The sequence below is a fragment of the Anastrepha ludens genome, chromosome 3 (genome assembly GCF_028408465.1).
Source record: "Anastrepha ludens isolate Willacy chromosome 3, idAnaLude1.1, whole genome shotgun sequence".
In the NCBI taxonomy this organism is placed as follows: domain Eukaryota; kingdom Metazoa; phylum Arthropoda; class Insecta; order Diptera; family Tephritidae; genus Anastrepha; species Anastrepha ludens.
Window position 1 is genome coordinate 46,037,191 of NC_071499.1, and position 18,148 is coordinate 46,055,338.

General features: G+C 34.9%; 2 protein-coding genes and 1 non-coding gene across 3 annotated transcripts; 2 read left to right on the forward strand and 1 right to left on the reverse strand.

Annotated features, from left to right (window-relative positions):
* Positions 1-4,635: 4,635 nt before the first annotated feature.
* Positions 4,636-4,707, forward strand: Trnat-cgu (transfer RNA threonine (anticodon CGU)). The gene has a single exon. It is a non-coding gene; the product is annotated as a tRNA-Thr (tRNA).
* Positions 4,708-6,689: 1,982 nt separating this feature from the next.
* Positions 6,690-16,605, forward strand: LOC128857875 (HUWE1-associated protein modifying stress responses). Its single transcript, XM_054093678.1, has 7 exons — positions 6,690-6,987; positions 7,123-7,365; positions 7,434-7,752; positions 14,235-14,321; positions 14,904-15,072; positions 15,208-15,405; positions 15,477-16,605. The coding sequence occupies exons 3-7, from the start codon at positions 7,581-7,583 to the stop codon at positions 15,598-15,600; spliced, it is 750 nt and encodes a 249-aa protein (XP_053949653.1). The 5' UTR covers positions 6,690-6,987; positions 7,123-7,365; positions 7,434-7,580; the 3' UTR covers positions 15,601-16,605.
* A 226-nt stretch (positions 16,606-16,831) lies between these two features.
* LOC128856410 (uncharacterized) lies at positions 16,832-17,700 on the reverse strand. The gene is made up of 2 exons (XM_054091708.1): positions 17,458-17,700; positions 16,832-17,367 (listed from the first exon to the last, which is right to left on the reverse strand). Exons 1-2 carry the CDS (start codon positions 17,496-17,498, stop codon positions 16,869-16,871), a joined length of 540 nt encoding a protein of 179 aa, XP_053947683.1. The 5' UTR covers positions 17,499-17,700; the 3' UTR covers positions 16,832-16,868.
* Between the last annotated feature and the right edge of the window lie 448 nt (positions 17,701-18,148).

Consider the following 18,148-nt stretch of genomic DNA (forward strand, 5'->3'; position numbering starts at 1 on the left):
TCGTTCGTTCACGACTGTTACGATTCGGCCCCAGATCGATCATGTTGTGATAGATGGAAGACACGCTTCTAGTGTATTAGATGTACGTACGATCCGAGGACCCAACATTGACTCGGATCACTACCTTGTTGCAGCCAAACTGCGCACACGCCTCTGTGCAGCAAAAAACGTGCATCTACCTACGCAAAGACATCGACATCGAAAAGCTGCAATCACAACAGACAGCCAGAAGATTCGCCACTCGACTCTCACTCCTGCTCTCAGAGAGTACTGCCCCACAAACCGGCATCCATGAACAATGGAGCAACATTTCTCGTTCTCTACGTACCGCCGCCGAAGAAGAAATCGGATTCCGGCGAGCCCGAAAAAACAATTGGTACGACGAGGAATGTCATGCTGCCGCAGAAAGAAAGGATGCCGCCTATAGAGCCACTCTGCGATCGGGCGCAACGCGAGCCATATGGGATCGCTACAGAGAGCTGAAAAAGGAAGAGAGACGTATTATCCGAAAGAAGAAACGAGAGGCCGAAATACGTGAGTGCGAAGAGCTTGAGATGCTGGCCAACAGGAACAACGCCCGAAAATTCTACCAGAAAGTTCGGTGGCTTACAGAAGGTTTTAAGACCGGGGCGTTTTCCTGTAAGAACAAAGACGGCGAACTGGTGACTGACGTACAGAGCAATCTTAAATTATGGAGGGAACACTTCTCGAACCTATTAAACAGTGACAGCGCATGTCACCGAGAAAGTGAAGATCCCGATACCCCAATCGTTGACGACGGAATTGTCGTTCCGCTACCCGATCATGACGAGGTGAGAATAGCGATAACGCGGCTAAAGAACAACAAAGCCGCGGGCGCCGACGGACTGCCGGGTGAGCTATTCAAACATGGCGGCGAGGAGCTGGTAAGGTGCATGCATCAGCTTCTATGCAAAATATGGTCGGATGAAAGCATGCCTGCCGATTGGAATTTAAGTGTGCTCTGCCCAATCCATAAGAAGGGCAATCCTGCAATTTGTGCCAATTACCGCGGGATTAGTCTTCTAAATATCGCCTATAAGGTTCTAGCGAGCGTTTTGTGTGTAAGGCTGAAGCCCACCGTCAACCAACTGATTGGACCTTATCAGTGTGGCTTCAGACCTGGAAAGTCTACCATCGACCAAATATTCTCAATACGCCAAATCTTGGAAAAGACCCATGAAAGGAGAATCGACATACACCATCTTTTCGTCGACTTCAAGGCTGCATTCGACAGTACGGAAATGAGTTGCCTGTTGAATACCTGTTGTTTTAATGTTATTATTATTAATTTTTTTATTATATATGAAGGAAGAAATGTATGGTAATATTTACCACATACCTTATAAGATATGTTGTATACAAATATATGTATATAAACATGCATATACATATACAATTTCGCGCAATTTTCAAAAAGAATAAATCTATATGTAAAGATGCATACAAATCATATGGACATATCAAATATACGAATCTATTCCGTACGCAAGTAAATGTGCTTGAACTGCAAGCGAGAGCGCGGAACGAATGACAAAGAGCACAATCGGTCCCCGCGTTCGACAACGTTCGACATCTGGCTCTGTCCTACTTGAGTGAGCATATATTATGTATGTATGTATATGCGCATTTGTATATAAATTCACATACTTGTATTTGCATATGCCTTCTTCCTGTGTGCATGGTAATGAACCAATTCTCTGTTGAGAATAAACGATTATAGAAAAAGTAGGAAATGAAAGGGAGTGTTTAGAGTGTAAAGTGTCTTGAAAAAGGCTAATCGATGATGTTGCCTCTTAGTGTTGTTGACTTATTAACGTCTGATGCACAATCGAAATTGAGCATATCTTTCATGAATTTGATAAATGTTTCGTCATTTTTCACGTTTGTGTAAATGTAACTTGACCTATTCCATTGCAATTCCATTTACCTCCTCCTCTATATCTATACAAAATATCTATCAAACAAATAAAATTAAAATTTTGTTTTGAAAATTGCAACCATTCAATCAATATTTTCTTATAACGTTGTCACGTTAAGCTATCGTCAGTAAACCGACTTGACAGACAACCTCTTTTATGGTTTTATTTATATAATATATGTAGTTAGTTGTAAATTTGTTAAAATATTTGATCTTGAATTTTGCACAGTGTACACAGTCAGTCAGCCATTGCCAACATACTAATTTGACAGTTCGTATGTGAAGTGATTTATATAGGGTTATTCAATACGTGCGCTTCAACTTTTTTCCGAAAAGGAGGGCGAACGACGCAATATTTTTTATTTTTCGCTTGTCATTTGTAAACTTCATTAGTATACATTTCATCATGGAACGCTACACACTTGAGCAACGATTGCAAATCGTGTAAATTTTTTATGAAAATAATCGTTCTGTTGCTGCTACTTTAAGAGCATTACGGCCATTTTACGGTCCATTTAACAAGCCGTCCCGTTTTGGGGTTATGTGAAGTCATTGGTCTACAGTAACAAGCGATTTATATAGGGTTATTCAATACGTGCGCTTCAACTTTTTTCCGAAAGGGAGGGCGGAGGGCGAACGACGCAATATTTTTTATTTTTCGCTTGTCATTTGTAAACTTCATTAGTATACATTTCATCATGGAACGCTAGACACTTGAGCAACGATTGCAAATCGTGCAAATTTTTTATGAAAATAATCGTTCTGTTGCTGCTACTTTAAGAGCATTACGGCCATTTTACGGTCCATTTAACAAGCCGTCCCGTTTTGGGGTTATGTGAAGTCATTGGTCTACAGTAACAAGCCGGCGACGATTTGTGAGCTCAGAGCCAATATTGAACGCGAAATTGCTGGAATTTCGGCCGATTTATGTAAAAGAGTGGTCGAAAATTGGGTTCAACGATTGGACTTCGTAAAACGTGCACGCGGTGGTCATGCAAAAGAAATCGAATTTCATACTTAAATGTATATGTTCAAACTCGATAATAAAAAAAAAAAAAGTTTTCGAAAGAGTGTTTCGGGCCATTTACCGGAATGTCTTTCAGGATGTCGGTACAAGCCTTTTGGATGGCCTCTACGGACGCAAAACGTTTTCCTTTCATGGCCAAATTCAATTTGAATGGGTAGAAGTCACAGGAAGCCATATCAGGCGAATACGGGGAGTGATTGATGGTTAAAATGCGATTTATAGTCAAAAAATCAGTCACAAGAGTGGATCGATGAGTTAAAATGTGATAAATCGATGTTTTGGAGATATTCAACTCCGATTTCATGACTTTCAACGATGATTTCGGTTCATTTTTTATAAAGTAGCGAACAGTTCCGATGGAGTTTTCGGTGATTACTGATTTTGGGCGGCCCGTATGTATGTTTATTGTCATTTATGTCCTCACAACCATCTCTGAAACGGGTTAACCACTCATGAACTCTGAGATAGACAATCATCGCCATACAATTTTTGCATCAATTCAAATGTTTTGGTAAACGTTTTACAGATTTTAAAGTAAAATTTGATATTAGCACTTTGTTCGAAACTCATTTGATACAAACATACTGACACTTTAGACGCAAGAATTTCGCTTCCACTGAACCGAAAGACACCAAGCTTTCACTGGAAGTCAGCTAGGTATGTAACATCCAACGCACTAACTCATAAAAAAATGACGGCATCAAAAACAAATTTATGACGCCAATCTTGTTTATTTTTGACTTCACCTTGTATATGTGTATATATTAAAAGTAATAAATATATGCCAGAGTTCATCTCTTGATAGCTTTTCTTTAATACCTTTCATATTTAGAAATTCGAGGCGGTGGTATACTCTCCCCAATATTGTTTGGTCTGCACCTCTCAGAGCTTCAGTTGATTTTTGAATATTCAAATAAACGTTATCATTTGTGTCTAATGAAATAAATGGCTAATTTTGGTAATATGAGTGTTACAGGAATTGTTCTAAGTAACATACATACATTTGTATAAACGGAAGGTTATAAGCTCCAAAATCTAATAAAAACCTCAGCTTGTCTGCCCGCTAGTACTATTTTTAATACCTTTTTTTTTACAAAGAAATGAGAAATATAGGGAGTTCTGGATACATACTATGCATTTTTCATATAACTTCATTCAATGGTTTTTAAAATAACTTTTTTGCAATTTTTCATCCCTATACTATTTTTAATTAAAATTAAATTGTCAAAGTGAAAAAATAGATACAACTATTTTTATAATAAAAGATAATTGAGTTTTCCGCGGAACTACTGTGAAAATCATTATTGAAGCGCAAATTAATTAATTAATTTTACCAGCGGTATACTTGTGTGGGTATATGTATGAGCAGGTGAATGTACAAATTAATAGCGCCATATTCATTTTGACCGTTAACTCTGTGTTCATTTGTGTATTTAGCAGCAGATATTATTGTACCCAAACATTTTTTTGTGAATCGATACAAATTCACCTATACAATTGAAATATAAAAAATTTCACAATTTCAAATAAGATCGTCTAAATTTGAGATGAATAGCGCAAATCAATGATTTCGTTATTACAAATAAACATATAAGCAACTTCGCGTAAAAGCAGTTGTTTGTGTTTGTGCGCGATGTCATGTGTGCACTTTGTCAACCGCCACACATCTGCCCCTTTAGCTCAGTGGTAGAGCACTGGTCTCGTAAACCAGGGGTCGTGAGTTCAAACCTCACAGGGGGCAATCCTGAAACTCCTTGAAAAGTTTCGCTCTGCATTTTTTTTATTTATTTGAATTTTATTAAAAAAAAAAAATGCATATGCACCTTCGTTTTAATAATAAATGATTAAAATTAAACACTTGCAAAATAACCGAAATACTTATTGCTCCTTTCACTTGCTTGCAGTTATTATGCGTTCTTCTTACATATTAGGTTTTTAACAATTTACGCGAAAAGGGATTCCTATGTTAATTATGTCAGCGTATTTGAGTTCTTTGTTTCTATATACATAAACAAATAATTAAATACATTTTCTCTGCCTTTATGATGTTAGCAGCCGTCGTTTTATTGTCTTTGTATTCATCCTCTTCCTCGTCTACGAAGAAAATGTCACATTGAAGTAAGGTTGAACATAGGAAATCATAAAAAAGGCACAAACAGAATAGAGTTGCCCAATGATTTTCACATGTAATGTGGGAAATTGTTTTCCACTGACAAATTACTTTTCGGCCGCGTGGTCGAGTTAATATTTAGTAAGAAAATAAATAAAAAATAGAAGAACATATATTAAAATTATCGAAATAAAAATTTAAAAAAGGTATATAATATAAATACAAGTTTGAACTGTAAACGATAGTACACAAGCCAAATGAAACAAATAAAAAGTTCCTTGCCACATATTAAAAAAAAAAATGTTTTGTTATAAACTTTATTGTGATTATACTTGTACTTAATATAGTCACAACCTGCTAAATTGAACAATTAAAGAATAAAATAGTTCACCCTTATGGCAAACTGATTCTCATTAAAATACTTTTAACAAAATTATTTAAACGTTCACAAAAATGCATTTTGGTTGACTTTGTGTATTTTCTCATGAACGAAATAAATGATATAGAAGGATAAAGTTACAGCCCGGTTTCCAAAATGCACTAAAAATATTCCATATAGGTAACAATTGACGCGTTTTGGCCCCAATATTTATAATACAAAAACAAAAAAACAATTAAGTAAAATTGATATTTGGCATCACTCATTCAAATTTCTATATTACACAACTTGAACACTAATTGCACTGTACCCTTCATATTTTCAGCAATATATCTAGCTAAACATTGAAATTATTTCAATACCTCAATTAGCTTAATTTTAAGCACAAAAGCGGGACAAAAATGAATTTTATCAAATAATTTTGTTGTTCCATTTTTGGACAAATTGATAATTGTCGAAAAATTCCAAATGATTATATTTCCACAGCTGTCTGAATTGTAATACTTGGAGCACGATGGTTTCCTATCAGATTTTCAACATCAGGAATGGAGAGAATTTGCTTGACGTGAGTAGTGCACCTTACCGAAGGTGATTTATCAAAACCCACAGCGTCAATGATGAAAACCTTCGATATATAATATTATAACTGTAACTGCAAACAGCGAGTGTACGCCAAATGCGAAATTAAAAAGAAATGTACCAGACAATTAATTTAATAAAGAAATTCTGAAATTAATAGCGATATTTTATAGGATTTGTTAGTTTGTTTTGAATGTGCAACCGCTGTTTACGTAAGAGAAATTTAAGAGACTCCGCTCGCTTAATTTTAAACCGGGAATAGCTTTACATTATTTAAATGGATTAAAGAACACTGAATTACATTTATTGAATATAATTTATTAATTTGAAGCATCATTAATAATTAATTAATATTTTATTAAATTTTTGTTCAACTTTCAACAGAACACAAACAAACGCAAGAATGGAAGGTACGGATGACGTTGCAACTATTAGTTGCTCGTTCGCTTCTTTTGTACATACGAAATTTCTCGTATCCTTATCTCTTCAACCGTGGTTCATGTGCAAGAATTCGTATACCTCTACTGTCGTCCGGGTTCATAACCATTAAAGCAAAATTTTATGTTTCTGAACCTTTTCGAAGCAACCATGTAGCCTCTTCTTCTTTCTCCACTTCGTTGCGACAAAGGCCATTGGATTTTGACAATTTGTAAGACATACTACTAGTTCGCAAAAAGTTAATTTTCCACCAAGTTATTTACTTATATATTTTAAAATCACTAATTATGGCGTTACTAAATGATATTTTTTAAAGATTAGGAACAGAAAATAGCCACTGGAACATATCAGCAGTGGAAGTGGGCACAAAGTTAAGTGAAGGAATATATAAGACGCTCAGAATAAAAGCAAAAGTAGTTGCTGCGAACTGAAGAAAGAATAAATCATAACTGCTACTCAAAGCAAAGAGGAATAGAAGTTTTTTTTCTTGATTTGTGAGTTATACTTCGTTTTAGGTAATTCTTATATTTGAAATTCAGTTAAATAAGATTTTATTTGATTCCGTGAAAAGTGATTTAGATAAGTGGAGATATTTAGGACAGGTTTTTTGCTCTTTATTCAGAACTGCTGATTTTTTTTGTATTAAACAGTCGCAGCACGGAACCACCCTATGTTTGAAAACAACAATAAAAACATATGTATATGAATAATAGGCAATCGCAGAAATCGGGAGACATGGTTCGGTTTTGACTTGCCTGTTGTATGAAGTAAGCAGATTCAAAAAATAGCAGCAAACGAAAAGACGACAAAATATATTCATCATCGAGTTATATTTCACGCGCATCGAGACTGACAATAGACAGCAGTAGCAGCATTAGCAACAATAGTACAGTGTAAGAGGAACTTTGGAAAATGAATAAAATTGTGTAATTTCCTATATAATTATTGTATATGTTTTTAGTTACTAGTTAAAGTCGTGCGGTTATTAAATTAAATTGAGTCGTCTTCAACAATTCTATGCGCTGCCCCTGTAGTAAAAATTCGTTTGTAAGATAAAAGGAGCAGGAGTAAGACCTTAAAGAACAGAGAGAAGATATACTTGTGGAAAATGCAACAAGATTGCAGTGAAGAAAGTTGGCTGGAAGAGCAATGTCATCGGGAGATCAACGCCCAAAACGACGAGCACGAACGCGACTATGTACGGCATCGGGATACCGCTTTGAGTAATGTTTGGGGTGCATTTCAGGATTCGGCTACGGCAGTAGCACATCTTTATAGAGGTGAGTTAAAATCACATTAATTAATGCATTTGTTGCATTTATATGCAATCTTAAGCATTTATATGATTATTAAAATACATATAACATTTAGCAATAAAATGCCTGAATGTATGTATATGCCATCCGAAATGTATATAAATATTAACCACGTATATTCATATTGCCCTTATAAATATGGTACATAGGTATGTTGCTGTACGGATAGCAAAGTGTGGATGAAAGCTTAGATTACTAAATTCTGTGCTTAAGTGACCTTTATGAAAGGTGATTGAATAGTTTATTTTTAGGTGTATGTCAAACAAATTTTGATGACATGACTGTTCCTTCTTCTCATATTTGCATGCATAGATAAAAAGATTTGCAGCTGAAACCTCTATCGTATTTCACATATATTTGTAATAATTCATATTTGAGGACCTTTTTTGTGTAAAAGTGCACGATTTTCATATTTCGGGTATCAGCTATGCGTAACTGCAATTAAAGTACCTTCCTGTGTACTATGATCGATTACTAATTATTAATTTTATAGTTATTATTAACAAAAAAGATTTGCTCTTAATAGGAGGCAATACTGCTTTAGTCCGTCATAGTGCTTAACCGGGTATATGTCCGGGTCGTTCTGGTAACGTGGAAAGGCTGCCATGGGGTCAGTTTGATAGTGCGTTATTGCGTTAAAAATAATGATAATATATAATTACAGATTTTAAGTTTAACATTGTTTGGATTCTTCATATTCGAAATTGTGCAATGCATTCTGTGCATATTGTAAATTTCGTAAATTTTGCTGTTTGTGTCTTTGCACCTATTTTCTTAATATACAAATTCTTATCTATATAAAATAGTCTCTAGCTGAAACAAGTAATTATTCTTCTTTATTACTCCATTGTTCTCGCTTTGCATTTTTTAAATAACGTCGATTAAGTGCATATAATTGAGAATACATATACTATTTTTCATAGGACTAAAAGGCATAATATATTTTATGTGGGCAAGATTTAGAATTCACCGAAGACTGAATTTCATTGAAATTTTGTGCCAATTGCATTGAAACTCACTCGGAAGTGAATTACAAAACCTACTCGTATAACAAAAATGTAAAAATACATATATTGATGTTGTTCTACAGTTTTATTCTGTTCCATAGACTGTCGGTTACCGAAGTTGTCTCGATTTATACCCAGTCAAGGGCTATCCCTGCAATAAGGTACTACTTTCTGGAAAAGGACGAATCATTTCTAATATTTCATATGCTTAGGGATCGAGCTAACACGCGTCAGACGAACAGCCGATAAGCCACTTAGAAGCATATTTCTTGCCCATCCCAATCTATATTAACGCTACATATGCTCTATGTGTATATAGTCCTTAATTTGTTGTTGTTGTTGTTGTTGTTGTCGTCGTAGCAGCATAAACAATCCCCATACATATACTGGGAATGCTGCTGAAGTGACAGTCCTAGGCCGGATATAAATCTGGGACGTTCCGGGCGTAGAACCGACTGTTGTGGGAACGAGTCCTTAATTTGTCACCTTTTAGGCCGATTAGACAAATTTATCTATTTGTCATTTCATTTTATAATTTTTTTTCCATTTTTCTATCCATTAATAGCGCGACATATTGCGAAGTTCTAACTATTTATTTAATATTTTTAAATATGTACGTATATGTATGTATGTGGTTTACACAGTAACTAAAAACCCTATAACTAAACGTTTCAAACTTTGTACAATATTAAAAAAACTCAAAAAATTTTCAATAAGAGTGTTAATTTAATTAAAATTCTTAGAAAAAACTGGAATCAGTTATATGGGGTTTGTTGTTGTATGAAATATATTTTTATAAAAAACAAAAAATCTAGTCAAAACTTTGCAATATGACGTGCTGCTATTATTTTGAACACGTGTGTAAATATGTGCGTACTATAGGTATATAAAAACATATGTCTGTGGAACTACAAATTTTAAGGTTTCTAGTACTATTTATTTATGTACTCGTACGTATAAAGCTGAGTTAAATTTACCTTCTCTTCAAAAACAGCTGTTTGAAGGGTCGTCGAACGTTTCAACACCATTCCAAATGCACAATTCCTGCACCTAATATAATAGGGTTGTTTTTCATTTGTTTAATGTGCACTAGTAGGTATCTGGAAAATTTGATTTTACGAGTCATTGTGTTTGAGCCTGTGTATGTGTGCGCTTTTCTATGTTTTCTTTTGCTTATCTTCTACGTCTTTCATTTGGATATTGTAATGTGGTGAGAGGACTACACGAAGGTCGATGGATATGTAGAGGTCATTAAAATGCCATTTTTCTTACACCTTACTTACCTTTAATGCTGAGCCTAAAGGAATTTGATATTTCAATATTTCATATAAATACATAGCGTCGTTTATCATGCAAAATGGCGTTTGTAAGGCTAGACAAATTTTACACGGGAGAGTAAAGCCTGTCTTATGTCAAAACGAGTATCTCTTTTATAAAACAAACTTATTTCTTTTCTTTTTTCTTTTTGTCTGTTTTTTGATACTGCTTCCGGTGGGCAAATTCCATTTTTAGAACACAGGTGTCAGTTATGAGGTTTTGTAGAACATGATAAGCGTTTTTGCATAGATAAATAGAAATCCCAGTCGTAAAATATAGGAAGTAGTGTGGACTACTGTGGTTGATTTTGAGACTAAATTCAAAAAATTATCCCACACTCAATTTATATAATTAAAATTTAAAATGCAAACAAATTCTCTTGTGGAAAATATAAGTTTTTCCTCGAATTACATATATGATTTCACCTTTATTTTGAAAAAAAAAATTTTATGGTGTCTATAATAGTTCTCGAGATATTGCGATTTTAGTGGAAGCGCGCACCGTGAAGTTCGCGGTTACGCAGCGCGGGAGTAGAAAAACGCTCACAGACCTGCAACAGTCTGCTCCAGTCACTTCATACAGGAACACATAACGCAGCGCGCATTGCACACCTGTTACCTAAACCGTGCGTGCGCGCTTCCACTAAAATCGCAATATCTCGAGAACTATTATAGACACCATAAAATTTTTTTTTTCAAAATAAAGGTTAAATCATAAGGAATCGTTACGTGTATAACAGAAAATCTAAAAAACTGGCCAAATCAACTAAAAATTGATTCAAAAAAATTTTTTGACTTTTTTTTGGTCAAAATTTCGAAATTTTTTTTTTAATATAATACTAATTTAAACTACTTATTTGTTTCTATATTGTCTGTAAATTGCATTGAAATCCATCCAACGGTTCAAGAAATATTGATTTTTGAAAAAAACACGGTCCCGATTTTCAACATGGCGTAGATGACTCAATTTTGAAAATTTTTCAAAATCCTTTTAGGCTCGAATGTATCTTACCTAGAACTAATATTTCCCAAAGTTTCAAAGAAATCGAAAGACCACTTGCAAATCTCATATTTTCTGACGGAGTCTTACCCATATGTTTAACAGAAATGTGTCGATAGAAATCCTTATCTTTGTAACCAAATTGATATACGTTTGCCTATAGGTATATGCAAAATTTCTGTTATATAAAGTGATTTTGTGGCATTCACAGGTTCTTTGTTTACGCGTAGTAGCTGAGCATAGTTACTGAGTAGCCAATTGGAAAGCGCTCCCATTTATGCAACATACAGCCATGGTCATATAAATAGCACATTTAGACTTTTAAAGGCCCAGAGTTGAATATGTTTTTAAATAATTATTTTTTATTGGGAAAAAAGGCACATAAAAAATTTTTTTCTTAATCGGCGTATCCATGCTGGATGTTCGCGATTACAAACAAACGTCATTATGATCTTAGTCGTACGGTTGTTAGGTCATATTATTAATGATGTCATTATATTTTTGTCTGTTTTTCGTTGCTGCTGTTAGTTCGCCGATTGTTTTGAGGCCTGTCCACTCTTCGATGTTGTCTAGCCATGCCATTTTCTTCCAACCAATTCCTCTTTGTCCTTCAATTTTTCCTTGCATCAGCAGTTTTAAAATATCGTACTTGTCACCCCTTGTTATGTGTCCGAAATAAGCGACTTTTCTCCTTTTTATGTCCGTAAGCATGTTCCTAGTGGGTTGCATTCTATTTAGCACTACGTCATTTGATATTTTGTAAAAAATAAAAAACCTATTTACTTCCACTTTAAAACAAAAAAGTGCTCAAAAAGGATTTCAGTTCTGATTTAATTTACGAGAACGTTGATAACTCACGAAACCTCCTGGACACATAAACAGCACATCCTAAAAAATTCCAAATAAAAACAAAAATAGTAAACAAATCCGATAGTTAAGTAATAATATTGTTTTACCAGATTAGTATTTTGTACTATTTCCACCGTTTTTGATTACTTCTTCAAGCCGTCGCTCCATGCTTTCTACAAGCTTGTGGCATTTTTCCTTTGGAATCGAGTACCAAGCCTCCTCAACAGCGGCCTACAAATCATCAACATTTTTAAAATTTTTGTTAGCGATTTTGAGCTTAACGTCATTCCACAAATTTTATATTGGATTGAGATCAGGGCTCTGCGCCGGGCAATCCAGTACATTAATTTTTTCTCTTCTGAGCCATTGTTTCACTGTATTTGCAGCATGCTTTGGATCATTGTCCTGCATAAATGTCCAATTTGATGGCATAAACTCAAACAAAAATTTGCTCCATTTTATTTTGGAGTATATCCAGATACTGAAAACTATCCATTTTGCCAACCACGCGAGCAATCGGCCCAACACCATGCCAGGAAAAAGCTCCCCAAACCATGATGCTTCCGCTGCCGTGTTTAATCGTCATTTTTGTGAACCTAGGATTTAGGGCTTGATTTTTTGGACGACGTACAATAGTTTTCTCATCTGGTCCCATCCTATTTATTTTGGTTTCGTCAGTCCAAAGTACGTTTTTCCAAAACTGAATAGATTTCTCTTTGTAAGCTTTTGCAAAGGCATGTCGGTGTTTGATATGTCTTCTTGAGAGGAGTGGTTTTTTTTTCTACTTATGCGGCCAAACAGCTGGGCTTCGTTAAGTCGCCTTCCTACAAGCTTACTGGACACCTGTAGACCAGATTCTCGGTTTATTTCAAGCATTATTTGCCGTACCAACTTAAAAGGAGCTGCTTTGCTCTTGCGTATTATAGCGTCGTATTTGTCGTTACCTTGCTCGTTGCCGTTACCTTGAATGAACTGCAAGCGAAAGCGCGGAACGAACAAAGCAAACGAACGGCAACGTTCGACATCTTGCTCTCTCCTATTTAAGTGAGCGTATATATGTATGTATATGCGCATATGTACATATATAAATTCACGTATTTGTATTTGCATATGCCTTCTTATTGATTATTATTAATTTGATTTACTTGAAGAATTTAAAATAAAACCAAGTTTGTTAATAATACCTGTTGTTTTAATGTTATTATTATTAATTTTTTTTATTATATATCGAGGAAAAAATGTATAGTAATATTTACCATATATCTTATAAGATATGTTGTATACTAATATATGTATATAAACATGCATATACATATGCAATTTCGCACAATTTTCAAAAAGAACAAATCTATATGTAAAGATGCATACAAATCATATGGACAAGTCAAATATACGAATCTATTCCGTACGCAAGCAAATGTGCTTGAACTGCAAGCGAAAGCGCGGAACGAACGACAAAGAGCACAATCGGCCCCCGCGTTCGACAACGTTCGACATCTGGCTCTGTCCTACTTGAGTGAGCATATATATGTATGTATATGCTCATTTGTATATAAATTCACATACTTGTATTTGCATATGCCTTCTTCCTGTGTGCATGGTAATGAACCAATTCTCTGTTGAGAATAAACGATGATAGGAAAAATGGGAAATGAAAGGGAGTGTTTCAAGTGTAATGTGTCTTGAGAAAGTCAAATCGATGATGATGCCTCTTAGTGTTGTTGACTTATTAACGTCTGATGCACAATCGAAATTGAAGATATCTTTCATGAATTTGATAAATGTTTCGTAATTTTTCACGTTTGTGTGAAATTCCATTTACCTCCTCCTCTATATCTATACAAAATATCTATCAAACAAATAAAATTAAAATTTTCTTATGACGTTGTCACGTTAAACTATCGTCAGTAAACCGACTTTACAGACAACCTCTTTTTTTTGCTTAACTAAATTAAGAGCATTATAAACCATTTTCCTAGAGCACATCATCATTTCAGCTATTTTTGCATAGATTATTCCGTTTTGACTCATACGGTATATAAGAGCGCTTTCTCCGGCGTGCAATGTTTTCCACGTCCCATTTTTAGTAATTACTTTAAAATTTTATTTAAGAAACAAAAAATTATACTAAAATAAATAAAATAGATTAAAACCAAGAACTCTTCTATTATACCTATATAAATTGATTACTGTACGTTTTTATTCACTTTATAATCAAACATGAATTAAATTTCAGCTATATGAAATTTCTTTACTTTTGTCTTTAATTTTCAGAGCGTTCGTCGAATACCTATCCCGATACAGGCGCATTATGGCTTCCATTTCAAACAGCTGCGGGTACTGTAACAACACTTTACAAAGGTGAAAAATATATATTTAACACGTACGTATGCAAGTGAAGTTGCAAAGCGGCCAGGACTTTTTTTTTAAATAAAAAGAGTAAAAAGGTGACTTTCGACAAACTATTTCCTTACTCAAATTCGATTCAGTACTATGATTTGCATGATCAAAAAGTATTTGAGCAAATGGGCATTTTAAATCGTTGGCGGATATGTTCGTTTGAATGGCTTCTACGTTCATAAAACGGTTTCTTTTCATCGGTAAACTCAGTTTTCCTTACCAAAACAAGCGATTATGGGGGACATTTGCAGTTAAAATCAAATTTTTGGTTAAAAATCTAGCAAAATTGTTAATCAAGAAACCAGATTTGTTTACACTTTTAATTTTTCCAATTCAGTTTTAACAAAGTTGGACCGTCAGCGATTTTTTTGAAGGTATGATCTCTACAAAATATGGTGGTTTCACCAGAAAATTTTTAAAAAGGCGTGTTTACTTTGGATAACATCTTGTATATGTATATGAATATAATTTATACTATATAAATTGAGTCCTTAAAACGTAACGTGTAATTAACTTCCAATTCTCATTCTATGCACATAACAGAAGCATGCGATGGTGTCAAACGTACCAGTGAGACAGCTGTACAGTGCGGCTATCAGCGGCGAACACGAGAATTGGCAGACTGGGCAAGGAGTAAAAAACGTCGGATGATACGTCGCGAGGACCTTTTATCTTACTTAGCTGGCAAACCGCTAACAAACACTAATCGTCGGTGAGTCGCCGCTTAAGTGGCGAAATTAAAAAAAAAAAAACCAATAAAATCTAAAAACAAAACACGCACACACCATAACAAATATCAATGCATGAACTTTACAAATTTTGCCATTCTCTTTGCCCTTTTCTACAGTTCACCAAAGCCAGAACATTCGCACACCCACTCAAACAACAGTGCTGTGTTTAGCACAAACGCTTCACATCATTCATCGCCTCATATGTACTCCTCCTCACACCACCATCAGCATCATCATCAAGCAATCGGCGGTACTACTAATGAGCCAACAAATGATTTACACACATTTAAAGAAGCACTTGTCTTGCGGCCACGGTAAGGAGTTATTAGCATTGGAATTGTGACTTTATTATTCATAAGTGTTGTGTTGTCTTGTTTAATTTCAGTGGGCCGGAACTGTTTGCATTTGTAGCCAACGAAATTGCCCGTCACTGTAAACGTCCAGCCAGCCCCATCGATGATAAAATGGATATCTGCCACTATAGCAGTAAACGCCAACGTTTCATGTAGAAATGTTTAATTTAGCTTACAAAGATAGTGTTAAAGCAATTTATGCATAGTTACCCTTTGAATGGTAGTCATATGTAGTCGGCAAGGATACACAAGCAAAAATAAAATAAAATAAAACAACAAATTATATAACTTAGACCATCTCAAGGAAATACAAAAACTATTCAATACACAGTATAATCACAATTGGAGGTTGGTAAGATTATAAACGAATAAGATGAATTTTTGAATTTAAAAATAATTAAATGCGCGATATGCTCGTTTAATATATGAACGCTTAACCGTTATTCGATACAATATATCCTTAAAGCAAAAAAAAAAAAAAAAACAAATACAAGTGCTAGTGCTAGTGCAAGTATTTCCAATTAACAAGTTTGTTTATTATTTATTTCTCTTTACTCGGCAAATATTGGCACTTTCGTAGATATCAGTAGAGTAATAGAAATTTGCATCTGAAATCTTTTTTCTATAAAAATTATTTAATTGGATTTATTTCATAACACAAGTATTATATTTAAAGTTAATGTGTTTCCAAACTAAAGTGATATGGGCGTCAACATTTGGATTACCTTATTTTTAAGAAAAATACTTTTGTTTGTTAAAATTTATTTATACAATCACACAGAACGTGATTAATTTAAACATAGTCAGTGAAACACGCTATTTCAATAAATATACGCGAATGAGGTAAATTTACATGCATAGCTATATAAGTTTATACACTGTACGTAGTATATACATTGAAAATATGAAGACGTGATTGAAACTAAGCACACAAGTATTTAGGATTTAGTTTGTGGTTTGTTGAAAATTTACTACGATCTAGTTATGTATGTAGATACTTGTATTAAGTGCTACTATTTAAGCGTTGGGAATTAATATCAAACAGCTCTCATATTCACATCCTATCTTAGTGCATTGTAAATGCAAACAACTGTACAATTCAAATGAAACATGCATACGTGAATATAAATACAAAATAAAACTTTTGTGAAGAGAAATAATCTAATGGAAATGAATAATTTCTGTGAACTTTTATTTAACGCCGTTAAACTTCGGCTTTCTGAATAGTGATGTTAATTGATAAAATACCGGATTTTTCATTTTTCATTACATTAGTCAGGTAATATTGTTAGTCAGGTGTACAGGGCCGTCGAGGTAAATCCGGAATGTTGAACTTAAAAACAAAACTATTGGATATTTACTCAAAAATAATTTTATTTCCACTTAACTTTGTATAATGGGAGTACACATATCATAGTTGAAAATTATTCAATGTAACCTCCATCTCGTGCAATTACCTGCTCCAACGTGGACCTGAAGCGCCCACATGCGCGAGTTACCTCCCCTTTGTCCATTGTGGTCATCACTTCCTCGATAGTTGTCTTCAGAGCGTCCTTAGTGTTATGAGGCTTCGCGTTAACTTTTGCTTCAACTGTGCCCCACACGTAATAATCAAGAGGATTGCAGTCTGGGCTTGAAGGTGGCCAAAAATCTGGTGACCAGTGGTAGGGTAGGTTGTTCTGGAGCCAAGCCTGAGTCTTCTTTGCCTTGTGAGTAGATGCGGCTTCCTGCTGAAACACATATTCTCTTCCAGCAGCCACGCGGTCCATCCAGTGTTCTGTCTTTTTGTAGCCAAACCACTCAATTATCTCTTTAGGGCTTTTTCCGGCGCGAAGTGACTCTAGTATTGCAGCTCTTCTGTCCTGCTCTCGACTCAGAGAGCTCCAGAGCTTTCGAGTTTTTTCCGGATTTACCTCGACGGCCCTGTATATTAAATTATCCCATTAACAATCGGCAATTTTTTGTTAAAACTGTATACACATATGACCATTCAAATAGGCACGTTGCTTTTACCTATCGATTTGCTTGTGTCGCTCGGAAAAATTGAAGGCCATTACTGAAATTTTGTTGTTTTTACAAATGGCATCATCGCTTCATGGTAAATTTCAAATACCCATTATATGCAGCCCTATCATAGAACCCGTCGAAGAAATCTTTCGAATACGAATGTCCACTACGAATTCGAAAAAATTGAAATCGTGGGCTCCAGGTGAACACGAAAAAAGTGCTGACAAACTCAAATGTCAAATTTTATATTTCGACAACAGCTCACTCCAATGTAAGCAAGACAATTTAGCAAATAGTCTTTAAGTTTTTTGTCAAGTTAGCTGAGTTTTCAAATGCGACAGTCGGTTCTACGTTACCGAAACGACCCTGATTTATATCCGGCCAAGCACTGTTACTTCAGCAGCATTCCCCGTATGTAAGTATGGGGAACGTTTATGCTGCTACAACAACAACAACATATGGACGAACCAATGTAAGTGCTCGCCTTTTTGTTAAAGAAAAAGCTTACTTAAATACGGTTTAAAACAGGTTTATAAAAAATTACCTGTCAAATAAAGCTGCATTTACATACGTTTTGAGTTTTATTGAAGGGAGCGCAAGCTCAGTGAGGTCGTCGTCCATACGTCCAGTTCTCCAACTATACTCTGTTTTACGGATTCTTGCGGAGGGAGGCTATCATCACGGAATTGGCAAAGAT

Coding starts and splice junctions, on each gene's coding strand:
- LOC128857875 (XM_054093678.1), top strand. CDS start 7,581: ATGCAACAAGATTGCAGTGAAGAAAGTTGGCTGGAAGAGCAATGTCAT. Junction 14,322..14,903: donor TGTAACAACACTTTACAAAG/GTGAAAAATATA, acceptor TGCACATAACAG/AAGCATGCGATGGTGTCAAA. Junction 15,406..15,476: donor GCACTTGTCTTGCGGCCACG/GTAAGGAGTTAT, acceptor GTTTAATTTCAG/TGGGCCGGAACTGTTTGCAT.
- LOC128856410 (XM_054091708.1), bottom strand. CDS start 17,498: ATGGCCTTCAATTTTTCCGAGCGACACAAGCAAATCGATAG. Junction 17,368..17,457: donor CGACACAAGCAAATCGATAG/GTAAAAGCAACG, acceptor TTTAATATACAG/GGCCGTCGAGGTAAATCCGG.